The 18,691-nt window shown below is 42.2% G+C and overlaps 1 protein-coding gene across 1 annotated transcript in view; it reads right to left on the bottom strand.

The window, feature by feature from the left end:
* The window catches only part of adgrv1 (adhesion G protein-coupled receptor V1), a 95,170-nt gene that overhangs the window by 39,505 nt on the left and 36,974 nt on the right, over positions 1-18,691 (bottom strand). Inside the window, 44 exon segments of the mRNA XM_020594633.1 lie at positions 552-573; positions 716-1,142; positions 1,977-2,219; positions 2,377-2,548; positions 2,691-2,808; positions 3,128-3,391; positions 3,507-4,075; positions 4,259-4,400; positions 4,712-4,883; positions 5,390-5,514; positions 5,561-5,832; positions 5,938-6,158; positions 6,261-6,289; positions 6,292-6,358; positions 6,450-6,689; positions 6,847-7,066; positions 7,324-7,522; positions 7,655-7,803; positions 7,942-8,177; positions 8,317-8,502; positions 8,658-8,796; positions 8,926-9,049; positions 9,159-9,276; positions 9,438-9,602; positions 9,950-10,129; positions 10,241-10,423; positions 10,651-10,827; positions 11,421-11,623; positions 11,894-12,149; positions 12,308-12,454; positions 12,642-12,846; positions 12,967-13,189; positions 13,310-13,432; positions 14,150-14,414; positions 14,535-14,615; positions 14,730-14,876; positions 15,006-15,187; positions 15,334-15,461; positions 15,625-15,800; positions 15,915-16,180; positions 16,632-16,773; positions 17,107-17,245; positions 17,349-17,427; positions 18,261-18,348. Of these exon segments, the coding sequence (XP_020450289.1) occupies positions 552-573; positions 716-1,142; positions 1,977-2,219; positions 2,377-2,548; positions 2,691-2,808; positions 3,128-3,391; positions 3,507-4,075; positions 4,259-4,400; positions 4,712-4,883; positions 5,390-5,514; positions 5,561-5,832; positions 5,938-6,158; positions 6,261-6,289; positions 6,292-6,358; positions 6,450-6,689; positions 6,847-7,066; positions 7,324-7,522; positions 7,655-7,803; positions 7,942-8,177; positions 8,317-8,502; positions 8,658-8,796; positions 8,926-9,049; positions 9,159-9,276; positions 9,438-9,602; positions 9,950-10,129; positions 10,241-10,423; positions 10,651-10,827; positions 11,421-11,623; positions 11,894-12,149; positions 12,308-12,454; positions 12,642-12,846; positions 12,967-13,189; positions 13,310-13,432; positions 14,150-14,414; positions 14,535-14,615; positions 14,730-14,876; positions 15,006-15,187; positions 15,334-15,461; positions 15,625-15,800; positions 15,915-16,180; positions 16,632-16,773; positions 17,107-17,245; positions 17,349-17,427; positions 18,261-18,348 (8,009 nt within the window).

Genomic DNA, 18,691 nt, shown 5'->3' with positions numbered 1-18,691 from the left:
CTGCCTCTACAAGCACCTTTCAGAAGAAAGACAGGCTAAGAGGGACTGAGAGAAACAACTATGCACAGAGAACCTCTGGTATAGCTTGCATGGATTTATCACTGAAGGCATGGGATCTGTATTTCAGTAAGCTTTTGAGTTCAACATTTCTCTTGTCACCATTTGTCTCTTGGCTCTGTCACTTCCTTTATTTTAAGCCTCAGTGTTATGCAGCTTTTGTATCTTCCACAATGAATTGCCATTTTTGTCTGCAGTGTCTCTTTTGCTTCATCTATGCTCCAACATATTCTCAAGTTGTGTAACTCAGATCTGTCACTGCTCTCTCGCTTCTGTCCTCCGCATACGCCCTCATGTTAGATTACAGTGGTGTCACAGCTTGGCTGAAGGCTGAACAAAAACACTATGTAGATTCTCACATCAGAGCAGCGTGATAGCAGTACAGCACTCATGTAGAGTGACAACTGAGCCCTTTTCACATGACAAACTGGTCATCAGATCTGTCAGAGTGGTGCACTGGAGTTAACACATAGCTCTGACACAAACTACTACACTGACTCACAAGCTTCAAGTATGCTGGTATAGACCATCTGTTGACATTCAGGGGAGAATCTAAGACCATTAGAAAAAATTAAAACTAAACTTAAGCAGAGTAAAGAAAAATTAGAAACTTCATCATATCAGACTGTCTTATCTGCTCCTGCAGCTTCAGTGAGACTTTTCTCTAGCCCTCTTACCATCCTCAGAGCTTCGAGCACGGGGATCATCTGCTCACCAGAGAGAGGTGTGGTGACCTTATTTATCAGTCCTTGCAGCGCCTGGTTCAATATAGTTGGGTCAAGTGGCTGATGGAACTGATCCAGTAAGACCCACACAGCTTCACTCGATGCATTTGATACCAGAGTCACATTAGCCAGTCCAAACAGATGGTGCACTCTGGTGCCTCCTGTAGCATTGTAAAGCACCACCTGGAAGCGCTTAGGCGTGGGCAAAGATGAGGCGAGGCTAGGTGACAGGTAAATGTCCAGTGATGTGTTTTGGTGCCCCACATCAATGGTTAGTTGACCTTCCTGATTAGGAAAGTCCATGTCTGCTTTAGCAGGTCGGATTATAGATGGACCCACCACCTCTTCCCTGGGAAGCTCCTGGATGGAGAAAAAAAACCCCAGATATTTTGTGTGACACCATTTGGCTGATTAAAGGAAACAGTTAAGGAGGAAAAAATAAGAATGGAATTATTTACCCAGAATTATATTGCAAAAATAATCCTAAACACTAAATAGTGACAAAAACTAATATTATAATCTGAAAACTCAATAGAAACCTTAGACCTTTTAGACGATGTACATCATCAGTTTTGCATTCTCAATAATAATTTAGGGAAAAATAATATTGGTTTATTAAAGGCAGCTCTGGCCCATAGAACAAACAGTAGACTAGACACCTTTATTTCTTTATTATATAGCAAACCTTTTGTCTTGTAACAAGCTTTAGGTCTGAGAGATGAAAGCAGATGACCTGGTCATGTGTCTCTTGTGAGGTTTGTGACTTCTGAGTACACGAGATGGCATTGTACTTTAATCTCCAATATCAAAAAGCGTGAGTGCCAGTGGCTGGGCTGCATACAGTCGAGATACAGTGGTGAGGTGAAGAGAGGACAAACTGGTCACTTTGAACTTCATCAGCATCAGTCAACCATGGTACTTGGTATTTATATACTTATTTGGTATACTTGTATATCAAGTATACTATACTTATATTTTTGGTACCATGATATTTTTATACGTACATATCCTGTAGAGTATATACATGTACATGAACAGTACCACTGAAAGAGAGACTGAAATCAAAAGATACCCCTCGCAGTTTTGACAGACAAATAAACACTGTTCAGGTGCTTCGGTGACTTGGGAAATATTTTATTTCAGCTAGTAAATGACTGGAATTACACTTGTGTTGTATTTCTGTTTGTTACTTACCAATGTGCGATACTGTACAGACATGGCCAAAGCTGTGCTTGCTCGTCTGTAGACCTGGAGACTGAGCCTTGTGGTCTTCAGGGTGGCAATGGGCAGTCTATGGCCCACGGCAAAATACACAACACCGCGTGGGTCGTCGCTCTCTGCCATGGTAATGTTAGCAAATTGGCTGGTCTCATTAATGGTAGCTCCAGCCCCCACCTGGTAAATCTCCACCAAAAACCACACCTGGTACTCTGGTTCCTATGGCAACACACCAGAGGATTTCATATGATTACATGAATAAAGCAATTCATTGCCCTACCAAATGTATATTGTAGGGTTGGGTGTATGCCATGGTCAGCAAGATACCAACATGTCGTAGCGTTGCTTTCACTGGGTGCCTGTGCCTTTCTCTCACCTTATCATCCTGGACCTCCAGAGTGAGAGCGCAGATTATCTCCCCTCTTCTGCATAGCACACTTCCTGAGGTCTGCACAAGCTGTCTGGTTAGGTTCACTCCATTATTGACAAGAGTTAGAGCTGCCTTGTTAAATGTAGCTCTCCAGAAGACCTGCAAATCCTCAAAGGCTCTAAACAGTGGGAAACATCACCATACTAAATTACTACCAACAATGAAATATCTTGGCGACTGTCAAATATGGAACTATTTCCAGAGTGCAATTTATTTTTACCCAAAATGTAAAAAATAAAACAAGTGTGTTGTTGTATTACCTGTTTTCCTGTCTCTGCAGGTAGAGGAGAGCACTTCTGTTCCCTGAATCCTCTTCCAGTACTTGACCCATCAGGGAATTAAGACTAAACCCTAAAATACCATTATGAAAGTCACTCCCTGACATGGACAGTGGGAAGGATAAAGAGCACAAACAGAAGCAGAGGGAAAACAAAAATGGAGAGTACAAATTAGTTTTCTTATAACCACATAATCATTTCTTTTGTAATCAAATATTCTGCCCGCTGTAGTGGTTATGTGGGAACTATTTCCATGATATGCAAAATAGCAGCTGGAGACTGTAGCAGTGACCTAATCATCTAATCACCTATCATTTTCATTTACTAGAATACACCACGAGCAAAATAGTAATAAATGCTACTAATTCTTGTTTTTTATCTTCAATCTATAAGCAGATTCTATTTTTTCAGTATTTTACCAAGAATAGTGATCTGGGCATACGCTCCATAGCCCTGGTATGGATGGTCTGCAATTTGTGCTCCTCCCTCTGGATCACTGAGGTAGATGATGAATGCTTCCTGTCCCTCCGGCTCTGAGTCATCCAGAATGAAGAGGATGACCTCGGACTCATTCTGACCAGCCTGCAGAGACACTATAGTGGTCTCCAAGCGAAAGTCCTGATGCTCCTTTGCTAAGGTCTCCACAGATTCCACAGTAACATGAGGAGGTCTTGTACTTCCATCTGGTTAAAAACGCACAGCAACACAAGTTAAAGCAAAGCTGTAAAAATCTGTGTACATTACATCTTTATATACTGCAATGGAGCAATAAAGCAGGACAACAAAACAAACACATACCTCCATATGCTTGAACCCGAGCTCTCACAGCCCCAGCCACACTGTCAGACCTGCGCACCCCCAAAACCACCCTTTGCTCCTGCTGGGTCTCTTCATCTCTGTCCTCGGGTACTTGGACCAGTCTAGGTCCTATACTCAAAATTCCACCAGTCACATCACTAGCCCTGATGGTGACAGTGGCCACACTATGCTGACGGTTGAGGCGAGGAGAGGTATCTGCCCAAGATACATCTGGATTAAGGTCTTTAACATCTGTTAGGTTGACATGAAAGTACTCATCAGGCTCTGAAAGGGAGTCATCGCGTATTGAAAGGCGAAACGAAGCATTCGTTTGGTGTGGTGAGTCAAAGATCACATAGCCGTCTGGCACTGCCAGAAAGTCCTCTCCTTCTGCTGCGCTGCCTGCCACTGTTGCATAGGACAGGCGGGTGGTACGGCTACGAAAACCATAGAGTCTCTGAACGTAAAGAGTTACAATCTGAATGTTCTCTGGGATCACTAGCTTTCGATAATCAGGGGCAAACTGGTAGACCCCCAGTGGCTCCACTTCTGCCACAGTAAATCCTGACCTGTGATGGGAGACAGACATCTGATCAGACTGAGGCTATGTTTGAAATGAACAAATATGCAAATACCCAATCTTAACTGTATCTACTGTCTAATACATGGCAACATAAATCTTTTCAATCTTTTCAATTCACATCACTAATCAAAGATATCATTAAAGGAGGAAACCACTGCGTAACCATTACCTGAGCTTTACAGAACCAGGTACAGCAGTGCTGGAGGTGGCAGCAGTGAGGTGTATAGCATAGGAAGCCACCTCTAATGGATCAGCAACAGCTGTAAGAGATATGACTTCATTCCTCACTCCATGGGCCAGGGTGAGTGAATCTAAATATGAGGAAGGGGCACATTACCACCAATGAGAAGGACAGACTGTTGTTTGGCACCAGTTTGATAACCCGATTGCCAGGACTTGGTATGCAGAAAGATTGTGGTGCCACCGAGTGATAAATAAATGACATTCATGTCCGATCAAACCAAAAAAGAAAACATATCAGGTATGTAATTATTATTTATTTGTATATTAAATGTTAAAGTATTTAACTTAAAAATGTTTAAAAAAAACATCATTAGTAGTGCAAGTGAGTTGAGATTATGTGTGGGACTGCACTGCTATCATTAAATTTTAAATGTCTTACTTGAGCTTGGGGTGATAGTCCCAGTTCTGAAGCCAGGCAGAGCCTGTCCTGAAGGATACCCAGCTTTCCACTCCACCCTGATATCCCCAAACAGCCCCGTTCGTGTGACTTTTGCCTCACATTTCCCCGTGTCTATACTTGAAACTTGCAAAGCCAGGGAAGCAAAGCCAACCTGTGCGCATAAGTGACAGAAGACAGTTAACAGAGGTGGTACCTTATTGCCAGTACACAGTACAATTAGAATTGTGTGTAACTCACTAGGAAAGTTGTTTTTATAATTGGTGTTTTTGCTTTAACAAGGTCTGTCATGTAAATTTCATTGTTAGCAGCCAGCTAAATGCTTTAGCTGTAGCATGGGTCATTCAAAAGGCTCAAGAAAAAACAGCAGCAGTCAAGGACACAGCACTAATTCAGCATGTGTAGCTAGATAACAGAGAAATACGGTGCAGATAGCTGAGCGAGAATAGAATAAACCGTGTTAAACCATTTTCTCTCAGCACCTGTAAATTATGCTACCTTGACTGGAAGAACTGAAACTGAAATAAAGGGAATATTGAAGTAAATTAATTCTTCCTAAACAAAAAACTGCAAAGTGCCACAGTGAAATGTGAGTACCGAGGCATCACAGATACATAAATCATATATGAACAACAAAAAAAAAACATAACCCCAACTCACCTCTGAGCTGGCAGCTTCTTCGGGCACAGTCACTGTAGCAACGCTGGCCCCTAGGCGAGGCCTAGAGCCGACGATAGGACTGACTAGTCTAACATCAGTAAGCTCAGCTGTGAATCTTTCACCCACTGATTTTTCCCTGTACTAGTGTCAGTAAGTGTCCTTTTCTTTAACGTACCTGGCTGCTGATGGGCACAGTGATAGTACTGAAGGGCTGTCCCTCTCTCATGAACAGCCTTCCTTCAGCTTGACCTCCCAGTATCTCCTTGATGTCCACCACTCCACTGATCCTATAGTCCACACTGGCATTGCCAAACAGCCCAGCAAGCCGTGTCACATTCATAACCAGAGCTCTGGTGACCACAGACCCGGACCCCACTACCACTATAGACTGTTGCTCAGGGTTCAAGGAAAAGACACCGTGGGGCTCATCATTAGCACGCACCCTAAGGGTGAGAGAGGAAGATTTGTTCTAATTAAGTCAATTTGATCACTGACTTGTCCTAGAAACAGTATATGTTAATGACTTCATAAGGACCTTAAGGACACACCTGATGCTGGTTCTGATGAGGTATGGATTGGCATCCAGAGTAGCACCACCCTCCACAGCTACGAGCCGGACTGTGTAGAGCTCCTCCAGTTCTGGCACTGTATCAGGCATCAGGCTAAGGACAATTTCAGCTTCCCTTTGTCCTTCTGGAATCATCACTGAGCCAGCAAAAGCTCTGAAGTCCCCTGCTATATCTGAATCACTCTGTATCTGCCAGTGCACCTGAGATGAAATTTTGGTTGTGTTTACGCTTGATTCGGCTAGTTTAAGCACAGACACTGAATGTGACTGATAAATAACAAATGTATACTGATGTAATTTTACCGTGATGTTACCCATGACACCCTCTCTTTGTAGACACGCTCTCGAAGAGCATCCTCTGTAAACTGGACTATACCATTTGGATCACCAAACTTTTCTATCTAAGAGACAAAAACGTATTAGAAGACATGAGAGGTGAAGAGATTGCTGAGGCTTGCATCCTAACCTTGCAGCCATGACACAGTGAGGTACCTTGAGTCTTATGGAACCAGCCTGAGGATCAACATCCATCTCTCCAGACAGAATGCTGAGCTCAATAACAAATGTCTCTTCCACCTCCACTTCCCCATGGGGGAGAATCTGCAGCTCTATGGCGTGTGTGCCTTCTTCACCATCCCTGAAGAAGAAGGATCCGTTCACAGGCTCTCTAATGTCTGTATTGAATGGAGGAAGGATCTCTCTGCTGTTAGGGCCATGGATGACCCAAGCAACCTGTCAAAAGGTAACAAAGTCTGAATTACATGATGTTCTCAAGAAAACTGAGATCTGACAGTAAACCACAAGCAACCCTCCACCTTCAGACAACTGATTTGATATTCAAAGAAATGATGTGATTTTCTTTCCTGGCAGAAGATACTGCTCCTCATACCGTGGCATTGCCCACTAGGCCTCCTGCTCTCTTCAAGATAAAGCTGAGTTTGAGAGTGGAGTTGGGGTTAGCCACAGTGATTAGGCTCTCGTTGAGGAAGCGAACCACCCCACTTGGAGAGTCACTCTTGGCAATGGTAACCCTGGCAGTACGATGAGAGCCTAGAACCGCTCCTCCGGTAGCTCCAATCAGCAGAACCTCAAATATCTCTGCATATTCACTGGAAGAGATTATTTCAGTGTTGATAGAATTAAATAATGTCTTGAATGGATATTTTTTTCTACTGAATAGTATGATCTACTGAATACTTGATGGTTTGTCCGCTACATTATCTTTACAAATAAACTCAGTGTTGTAAAGTCTTTTCAAATAAAGCTATAGTGATGTAGCTAGCACAGAAGATCTCTGTTTGTATGCTGAAAACATACAGTACATTTTAGCGATTAAGCTAGACATATTTTTTATTTCTCCTCTCACCTGTCAAGGTCATCTATAATTGTGACATTGATATAGCTGACATTCTGGCCATGGAAGAACGTTGCTGAGCCATTACTCAGGATGTAATCGAGGACAGGGGTTGCACTCAGGCCTCTAGAAATGAATTGAGCTGAGACTGGTCCATACAAACCCACACTCCTCACCACTGGGATCAACAAAGTGCCCACACCCTCCTCAACTGAACAAAGAAAGCCATAAGAAAACAGGTATTTCAGGTAGAGAAAATGATCTTTTAATATCATCTCTGCATCAGTTGATGTCCTAGCAAAGTTTGTGTGATATTTGAGCTCTATTTGTGAATTTGCCTTACTTGTAATATTGACAAAGTCCTGCCTGAATGCCAGAATGCCTTCAGCATTGTCATTCTTTAGTATGATCACAGCAAGAGAAGTGATGTTGCCTACAGATGGAGGCTGGTCCAGCTGGAGACCCGACTCTCTCACTGTGTAGTCCACAGCACTGACCAGCAGAGGGAGACACAGAATGAAGAGTTACTGATCAAGAAAATATTGTTACCAGTCACATAAACAATTTCATTACATTAAGGCTCTGCACTAACAGTATTATGAAGGCCTGCAACCCTCCAGCCTAATTTACCTGACATTGACTAACACCACTTCAGTGATGTTGAGGTAGAACATCTCAGGCCCCTCTGGAAGAATGTCATCCTGGATATGCAACATGACTTGTTGTGAGGTTTGTCCTGGGGTAAAGAGTAGTCTTCCTGAAGCTGGAGTGAAGTCCACTCCACTGACAGCTGTGTCGCCGGAGGTCCGATAGGTCAGCCACACACTACCCAGAGTGCCTAAAAAGCGATTAACTGTCACGTTCACCTGAGGAACAGGAAGGCAGTTATATAAGTATGAATTACATTTGTAAATTTGTGTACAGAACCTCAGTTGTTAATATGCCTGCTCCATCATATATCAGATCTATACACTATGCATATCACTCTCATTTTCATGCCCTCACCACTCCCTCCTCCTCTGTTGCCATTAGCTGGTGCTGGGTGAAGGAGAAAATTCCATAGGGGTGGTCGCTGGCTGCCATAATAACCCTGGCCTGGCTGGAGATGGGACTTATTTCAAGTCCTGAGGTAGCAGAGGTCAATGTAAGCTGATACTCATGGCGCTCTTCAGGAAGTTCATCGTCCAGGGCCTGATAGCAGAATGGCAGTGACAATTAAATGGAAGTGCTTTCTAGACAGCCACGTCATCGTCCAGGGCCTGATAGCAGAATGACAGTGACAATTAAATGATTCATTCTGCAGTGGACAGATACAGCCAATCTCTACAATCTACATTACTCCACACCTTCAGAACAATGGAGGCAACGGTCTGTCTGTCTCTCATGGTCACAGTGCCAGAGACTGCTTCAAACTCAGAAACCACAGCTGGAGTGATATTCCAGTACACCTGGACCTCTCCAAACCCACCTGGCCCTCGCACAAGGCTGGGGGGTGGTACACACAAATATACACAACAATTTTCCCATTATATTCTTGATTCATAAATGGAAGTGATGAAAGTTAAAGCTCTCATTTGTCTCCCCAGGTTAATAATACAGTGATGTCTGTCTCACCTGACCACGGCACTACCATTGTATTCTCCCTGAGGTTCTCCAATGAGGATGCTCCTGGAGGACTCTGCTATTCCAATAATCCCCAGGGCTGCCTTGTCTGCCCTGATAGTGATGGTGGTCATGGCTGGATAGCACATGACAGACCATAGAAGGAAAGACAGGTAAGGAAAACAGATGATTTTGTAAATTTCTGTCATTTAATGCACTGGCAGTTTAACTTCATAAAGGCTAACCATTTAAGGGATTGATGACGGCACCACTCTCAGGAACCAGCCGGACAGTGAAATGTTCATCTCCTTCCAGTACAGTGTCTGCGAGGGCTCTAATCATAAACGTCTTCATAGAGTCAGTCTGCAAAGTATGAAAAGTATAGTAGATGTCAGGAAGCAACTTGCAACATCCTGTGCAGCACATCAAGATAAAAGAATAAGTAATAGTATTATTACATTTACATTCTCACTAAATCATTCAACATCTGGTAGGACAACATCACCACCCCTTTCAGACTGTACCTCAGTAAAGACAAGTGTTCCACTGAAAGGTGAAAGGTCGTCCTTGGCTCGGTCTTCCAGCTGCCACATCAGTGTCACTGCCCCCCTGCCTCCTGCACTACGAAGCACTGTTAGCGTTGCCACAGCAGCAGGGTCCCCCACAAACTCTGGCTCACTGACAGTAACCTTAAAGGGGATTAAGTAATAAGATTATTTCTGACCATCAAGCTAAGTGTTGTCTAATACACACCTGGTGGATATATGCATAATAGAGAAAATTGTGATAAATCGAGGTTGAATTTCTGCATATTGTTGGTGCTGAATTATTAGAAACACATTTTGTTCATGGACCTTTGTTAAGCATGAAATATTATGTCTCTAATAAATGTGTTGTTGACAGTGTGTGTGTATTCAATGCTTTTTTCCCCCACAATACTGAAATAGTACAATTTGTGTATCCTCCACTTGTACGGTGGGTAGTTACAGCTAAGATGAAAATCATTATGACATTATCAGAGGGATTTCAGATTCACCTCTAGTTTCTGAAATCCAAATTGTCCAAGCGGTGAGTCGTTGGCTGGAATACTGATAGCTACAGAAGTCACCTCTCCGAGCCGAGCACCACCAATCACATGCAGTAAGTTCACCGTGAAATTCTCCAAAGTCTCCACTTTTTCATCATCTAAGATAGTGATAGCAATTCTGGCTTCTCTCTAAAAACAAAGATAAGGAAACACAAGCTAACACCTTGCACACCGAGCAGTAACTTGTGGACAGCTTCACTTTAGGTGTGATAGTTAAGGCAGGTTCATTAATTGATTTACTTGTCCTTCTTGAAAGGTGATATTTCCCGAGGTGGGGCTGAAATCACTAAGGTCAGCAGTGGCTGGTTTAGCCTCCCAGTAGATGACCAGTCGTCCAACCGCACCAGCAAGTCGCACCACTGACAGATAGATGGTGTTGTCTGGTGGTGGTATCTCATATGCCAGTACACTGCCACTGATATTCTGAGCAAAATATTTAGAATTAAGGTCTAATTAAAGTAAAATATTATTAGTAATTAAAAATCCATTAGTTACATTTCGTCATTTACATGTTTGTGTCTGATTAAACTCTATAGGTACCAACCCAGAAGCCTGCAAACTGCATCACAAATAAAAAGGTTTATATCACCATTAAGATTGTATATCATGTTTCTGTCCAAGTGATAGTCACAGACATGATCCTTGCTCACCTCAGAAACATTGAACTGCAGAATCCCTCGAGGGTCGTCATTCTCCTGGATGGTGACCTCTGCTACTTCCATACCAAGCCGCTTCACACTGGGCTGCCCTGCCCCAACCGACCCTCTGACTAACTCAACACTGGTGATGTTTACTAGGAAACTCTCTGCCAGCTCTGGCACATCATCCTTAGAAGACACATATATGCATTTATATTAAATAATGGAAAAACATGCATGTATATAAACAGCTGTGCTCACTCTCTCTACAAACACTGTATTTTTCCATAAGCTTTGTCACTACAAATGTTTGTTGCTTATGACAGCAAGGGTAAAAGAAGGGAAAGTTTATTGCAGGTTGAAAGTTATTTTTGTCTGAATGTAACAGGAGGAGACAAGGAGGGAAAGTGTTGGATTTAACCGTCTAGTAAAGGCCCTACACCTGACATTTAAAGGCTAATTTTCAGAGAGTCACAGGGCAGGCTAGTATTTTCTATCCTGGTGAAAAGAAACAGGTGTCAATTAGCATTATCAGTCTTAATAGCCATGACTGTGGAAGGTGTAAGATGAAGGACAGGCAGTGTGAAAGAAAATATCACTTATCTCAAATGGGAGATTGATATTTTGATGCATTTTAATATATGCATTTTTTCTCTATACTTGCTTTCTTGATTTTACTAATAAACTCAAACAAAATAAAGAAAAAATGGTTCTATTTGTAACACATTCTTTATTCAAGTAGATTTTATAAAATTCTCTACTTTCCAATCGTCCATCCTTACTGGTAGAATTGTGACAGTGACAAGGGCCACAGTAGCTCCATTTATCATGATGATAGTGTCATCTTTGGAGGTGTAGTCCTTTCCTGCAGTGGCTTGGTTGGATGGGGGCTGGTAAAGAGCCGGTCTGGTCTGGTAATGGACTGCCACCTCACCAGAAGAGCCCTGCTCCCGTACTATGGAGAGAGTCACATTGACTGGATTCCCTGCAGAAGAAACAGGAAGTCAAACATGCCAGCATTAAACACATCACAGAAACAATGTGTGTTTATGTTATTCTGCTACTCAGGCCTGTCTAACATTTTGGGCCATCCTCCAATACACAGATTAAGGTGAATCCTAAATGACATCACATCCATAGTTATGAAGTGTGATTACTGTAGTAGCTTTAACTAATCACAGTGATCCAGTAAAAACCCACATGCACTGACTGATCATTCAGTTATTCATTCATTTCTTTCCACAGACATTCTTACTCTGTGGTTCTTGTGTTAATGTAAACTGGGAGTCCAGATGCCATCCAAACACCCCATAGGGAGAACCATTTGGTAGGATGGTGAGCAGAGCCTGAGCCCGCTGCTTGTCAATGACCGCAGCCTGTCTTAGGTCTTGCAGCCCCACGGTGGTGACATCCATGAGGGTGACTGTAACATTCTCTTTCAGCTCTGGGACACCATCTGCTATCACAGTGAGTGAGATGATGGCCACCGACTGGCCCTCTGAGAACGGTACCTAGTGAGATAAAACAACTTTTAACTGACCCCACAAGTTTGTAATGTTAGATTATAATTTTACTATTGTTTATTTTGGTACATATTTTATTTTCAAAAATGTTATCACTATATACAGTAATATGACAAAAGCATGATAGGAGGGCATGGTTTACTCACCACTCCTGAAGTGGGGTAAATGTCTGCCACACTGCCACTGGCAGCCCAGTGAACAGTCAGTCTGCCAAAAGTCCCTCTTCTCCTTTCCACACTGAGAGAAATTTGATAATTTTGCTCCAACTCCTCTACTTCCATAGATAGAGAATTCTGCAGAGGGGCAAATACAAAATATTTTTATTTCACAATAGCTTGTAGCAGTGCTTAAATAATACCAGTAAAATTATTTAAGATATTGTTTAAGTAATTTAAGGTTTAATACAGTGGCTGTAATATGATGGCTACTTAATATGATGGACAAATACAGCCTGCAATATCAACAGGCTGACCTGCTTACCTGAGAAAAACCAATGACTCCGTGGGCGTTATCGTTGGCTGAGACTATTACAGTCACCTGACCACCAAATCCAATCTCAGCCCCGCCCTTTGGATTCTTCAGGCTGACCCTGAAGGACTCCTGCACCTCAGGAATGTCATCATCTATGATATTCAATGCTATCTGTAGCTCGCTGTCACCGGGTGCAAAACTCAACTCGCCAGAACTAAAAGTAGAATAGAACAAACACAACAGGCATTTTTAAACTTTGTATCTTATTGCTGCTTTAACATAAATTTCTTTTTGAACAAAAACTAGCCTGCCTGGCCTGATAAAAACTGGGTACCTGGGTATGAAATCTGACTGATTGGAGACCGAAGTGAATTCATAAACGGTGGCACCATTCTCCTCAGCAGAAGCCAAGAGGGTCTTGGTGGTGTTGAGGGAAGGGACCATAAGAGAGAGGAAAGTAATGGCTGGAGGAGCCCTTAAGATTACAGCAAACAGGTTAACATCAGACCTCCAGGAGTAGAGTGATGAGCCATTCCTTCCAGCTAGCAGGGCATAAGCTATGAGGAAGAAAAAGAATTCATGATTCAATGCTCTCTGTTCAATTGATTTTAATAATACACCTGACAAACACAACTGGATATAAATAACAAAAGATATCTTTTAAAAATTGTGCTTACTAATCCCAGAAGGAGCAGTGAAGGGGTGAACAGAGGTGAGGCCTGTGTGAGGAATGGACTGAAGAAAATGTGGTAAAGGCTGCCCTGACCTCCACTGCAACACCTCACAGGACGGAGAGAGACCTGGATAGAGATATGGGCACACCAAAACACACACACATTTTACTCGTATCATGCTATAATAACATATTTATGTCAAGTAAGGACTGGCCTGACTGACACACCCAAGACTGCCAAATTATAACCTCTGAGTCCCTCTGTGGCTGTGCTCTGCTCCACACTAAGGCTTCCCCGTAAAACCACGACAGATTTGAACCAAGAAAACTCACCACTTTTGCAGACTCAGGGGGATTATGTCTCATCAAAATATACAGAGCATAGTATATAAAAAAGATCTGACCAACATAGTGAATTTTGTCATCTCATTTGAGACAACAGAACAAGGCTGTTTTGTCTACAACAGACACATGCCTTCTAAATTACCACTGCTTTGTTTGTACTGTCCTAACCAACATATAACCGCTGCACAATCCACGTGAAAGTACACTGAGTATACAGCCACAGGAAATACCATCTTATTATTGCAAAAACGCAACCATCGTCCTAGTATTCTGTGCAGAATAAGCGTACTTGACTCTCATTATACGTGTGTATGTAATCTCTGTACCACAGGCTTTTGAAAAGAAAAAAAAAGGTTGATCAATTATAAATTTACAAATTTTGCTCGACACATCAGACCACTTATGTTCAAATAGAAAAAGATGGAGAGTAACTATGCAAATGTGCAAACTAAACATAACAGCTTTCATTGGTGTCACATTGTGTAAAAACATGAGTCACCTTCAATAACAAAAAAAAGGAACATGTCCTCTGCTCCTATGTTGACTGCTTCCACCTGACTGGCTCTGCCAGAGAGTGGGAGAGGCTGTGGATTCTGAAATCTTCCACTGGTCCATCGAAGCAAGAGACAGCTGGCATTCTGTCCGTCTGTACACACCACCAGGTAGGGAACAGCTGCATGAGTGAAACGAGTCACACTGAGGATGCCTTGTTTGAAATCAAGTGTCTGGAGGAGGGTGAAAGAACCTCCAGTCCAAACAAAAATCTGCAGCAGGAAATAAACAACAAAACAAAAGATGAGCTCAGTCATGTAAAGCCTGAAATTTCTACAATGATATAACTGAAAATAAAGATCTGTCTAAACAGTGAAATAGGTCAGTCTTACCTGACTTGATGCTATCAGATAATTTCTGCCTTCAGTGGAAAAATGTTTCACATCCAGAGCTTCAACAGCTAAGGTTTGTTCCTGAAGAAAGCAGATGGCCACAGATCATATGACAATAACACAAGGTGCCAAGGTGTTATTGCAATGTACAAGACCATAACAATAACACTGTACCATGGCGGACTCTATACTTACCAATGTGACATTGAAGTCCTTCTGCAATTTGAAGATGCTGAGGTTGGCAGCAGGAGAAAAGGGCAGGCCACTATGCGTAACACCAATGTAGGAAGAACCATTCACTGCAAACCCAACACAAGAGCTTGGGTTCTGAACCCTAACAGACTGTAATGACAAGAAGACAGATTTTATGCTAGCAAGCTCATTATTAGGGCTCACTGCTAATCCAGTTCATACTTGATTTCACTCTCAATTGTATGTGTTTACAGTAGGAACATGCTGTTGTTGGCCTACCTGTATTGGCACAAAAACACCTCGCCACTGATACAGAGTGGCCCAGGTGTGGAAGGATCCAAGAGTGGGCCTCCTGTCCAGCTTCACAGCCATGAAGGAAGGCCCCTCCAGAAGAGAGCACCAAGCAGAGGTGGGGTTGTCCTCAAAGCTCTGGTAAACACCCATCACTGCGACGGGACCCTCTAGAAGGAAGTAAAAAAAATTAAATAAATCTGAATCACAGTGGAGGAAAAGGAAACTTGAAGAAACAACAGAAGAAAAGGAAGGAGTTTATCATGAGCATTCAGGAGGTTGGGGTGACACTGATTAACACACAGATTGGTCTCACTAGAAGCAACAGCTGTGTCAGACTGTGTTTCCCATTCCACGCTGACGGCTGACTCCAGACCATTACTGCGAGACACGGTAAGGAAGACTGTTCTGGCACCTTCATCAGCAACCACTACTGTGTTTGTTCTGCATAGAAAAAAACACAGTGAGTAAGACTACATACACAAGTTTTTGCATGTTTGTGTGTGCCCTTGAATTTGTATACATTTTCACAGCTGCACATACAGCACATATGACATGATACTGTATACTGCAATTGTTTCTGATCCTTTTGGTACTATGTTGAGACCTGTTGAGAGTAGGTCTGATGCGGAATAAGCCAGAAGGAGCCAGGTTTTCCAGGACAGTGATGAAATTTTGCAGCTGGTCACCCAGTCGTGCACCTCCTGTTGGGTTAGACAGGGTCACTGTGAAGGTTTCGTTCACTTCAGGCTCAGCGTCCAGTACCGCCCAGATCTCCAGCATCTGAAACAACACAGATGGGACTAAAGAACTTCTGATAAATCAAGAAATGTCTATGCTGTTTCAAACACACAACAGTTTTGAAATTAATATTTCAAACAAGTACTGACTACTAACCTTAAATCTGACTCCATCCTCCAGTACCACAAACCCTTGTGCTGGCATCAAATCAGCCTCTGCTAGGCTGCTGTTAGCATCAGTGATGGTAAACTGAACAGTTACAGTGCCAAATGTGCCTTCCACAGGGTTCCGGACCACGTACAGGGGGGCCACAGTCTCACTCAGACCTGTCACAGATGTGGGCTCTTTTAATAAGAAATGCTCGCTGGTGTTAAAAGAAATGACACCATGTCCATCATCACTGGCCAGGATATTCACGGTTGCTATTTAAAAAAAAAAAGAAAATAATATCATAGTTACATACATATAGTATTGGGTGGACAAGAATAAACCATCATTCTGTGCTTAGAGTAATGTAACATATACCATTACCTTTATATTATACCATTTCTTATGTTAAATAAAGTTTGCTGAGTTAATATCATACTAATTTTTGTCAACGTTTATGAGGTGTTCTGATATAGGATTTTAAAAATCCCATTAAACTTGCCAGTCAATCAGAAACAAGTATTTTTCATGCTATGGTAATAAGACAAATTTTATCTCAAATTGTGTTAATTTATGAAAACTAACTAACCCTCTCTTGACTATGAACTGCACATTTTATATATGTTAACTAAACATGCACTGGAAAGCTTATGTTCCACTGTCTCATGCAGTTTGACCTTGAAATTTCAGACCTCCTGCTGCATTCTGTTCTGCACTTCTCTCTACCTGTGGTATTGATGCCCAGTTCCAGTCCAGGGGAAGGCTTGGACAGGATGAGCTGAAATCTCTCAGCTCCCTCTGGAATGGTGTCATCAATGATCTGCACTTCTACAAACTTATGCCTTTCACCATCAACGAAATGGAGCATCTGGGTGGACAGAGGAGGTTTCAGTTTAAAAGGTTTATGCTACTACATGCCTGGTGAAGACTCAGTCATTCACATCATGGTACTGTATATTCAGAGGGGCTCAGTCAAACACAACTAGACTTGCTTTAGGTTCTTAAGGATCTTTCAGGTCTCTTCCAGAAATTTACTACAGTTCATCTGCTTCAGAACTGAGGAGTCCTTTTGGATGAGAGGTGAAATGTCCAGTTGCCCTTGACTTAGCCCTTCTTAATATAAATGCTACTACAAGCTTAGGTATATACAGTCTGACTCTGTGATTCTGTGTATGATGTTTGAATACTGTGTATAGCTGACCATTTCGCTGATATTGTAGTCCAGTCCCTGCTGAGCTTCTAGGTTCTGAGCATATAAGAAAAGAGAGACATTTCCATGCGTGCCCTTGTTCCTGTAGGCCACTAGAGTCAGTATCCCCATTGTTTCATTCACTTCATACCTGGAAATGAGAGCATATTAAGATGCAGAAACAAAACACATTTTAATTAGAGCATGTGCAAATCAGAATAAGAAATGTGTTGTTTATTGGATGGTTTCCTTACATGGTGTTTGTCCATTCAATGACTCCTCTGATTCCATCATTGGCGGCAATACTGACCTCTGCCACCAGACCTTGGGTGTCTGAGGAAAAAACAACATGCAAAGAGGAAACAGGAAAAGCTTTAGACTCGATAGCTTTAGTGAAAAGTTTAATATCGTTAACAGCAGGGTCGCACCTACAGTGCACTGACAGCCAGCTATGCAAGAGGAAACTGTAGAGAATCTAACTTTTGTCATGGCACATTTGAGCAAAGGATTACAGCTAAGAAGCATCTCCTGAAAGTGGCTTGGGAGGCCAAGTATCCAAGTCGTTTGGGTGGACTGATTTATGACCACCTGAACAGGCTTCTCCAATTGACTATGGCCAAAACACTGGGAGGCCAACTATGGGTTTAGTTTGGCTTTCTCTCTCGTCACCACACAGTGCTAGTTGGCTCCCACCAAATCCCCAGGCCTCCTCAATCATGGAAAGCTTCAGTCTCACCATCCAAGCCACATAATGACTGCTGCCAAAAGAACAGCCATGTGTTTACTGTGTGTCTGTAGGCAGAAGGGCCAGTAGTATTCTGGGAGCCTCCAAGTGCTGCTCTGCCTGTAGTATTCTGTCTACTCATCACTTTCTAAAGTTACTCATTCATAAATTGGACTGTGGGGCTTGGATTATGTAAAAGCAGTAGCAGGAAATACTAAGCTTTTTAATGGTGCATTTGAACAGTCAACTACAACGTTGACTGCAATACACGATCTCTCATTAAACAGAGCAAACTGTAAGCAAATTGTATATTTTTGAAACAAAGGAAAGTGGTTTCATAAAATTACAGAAACCATTGTACAAGTACTGTAATGGCACAGTTGTCTGTGATGGCCAAAGAAGATAAAATAAATCAGCTTGAAGTTGCTAAATTACTCCATACCTAGTTGGGGAACAGTGGCAAGAGTCGTGATGAGTACTGCTGATGTTATCTTGACCAGGAAGAACTCTTCCACCTCTGGAATGTCGTCCTAATAAAACAAATGAAAAGAAAAATATTTAAATTCCACAGGCAGACAAATCTGCTTTGTAGAAGTATGGTTTGCACCTGAGACTGAATAAGAGCTTGTATTGGCAGAAAACAAATAATAATTTTATCATTTTGCTGGAAAATGTTAACATTGCACTTCCACAAATGAACCAGGTACATCTTAGCGATCAGAAAAAAGTAAAAAAGAAACAAATGAACCAGGTACATCTTAGCGATAGAAAAAAGTAAAAAAAGAAACATAACACACATAACACACAGTGAATGGATAAATCATGCCATGACTGTATGTTAAAACCATTCTTGTCTGAACTTTCATCTTAGGC

This window comes from Monopterus albus, unplaced genomic scaffold, assembly GCF_001952655.1.
Source record: "Monopterus albus unplaced genomic scaffold, M_albus_1.0 scaffold23.1, whole genome shotgun sequence".
NCBI lineage: Eukaryota > Metazoa > Chordata > Actinopteri > Synbranchiformes > Synbranchidae > Monopterus > Monopterus albus.
Note: the sequence above shows the minus strand (reverse complement) of the source record. Positions and strands in the feature narration are given on the sequence as shown.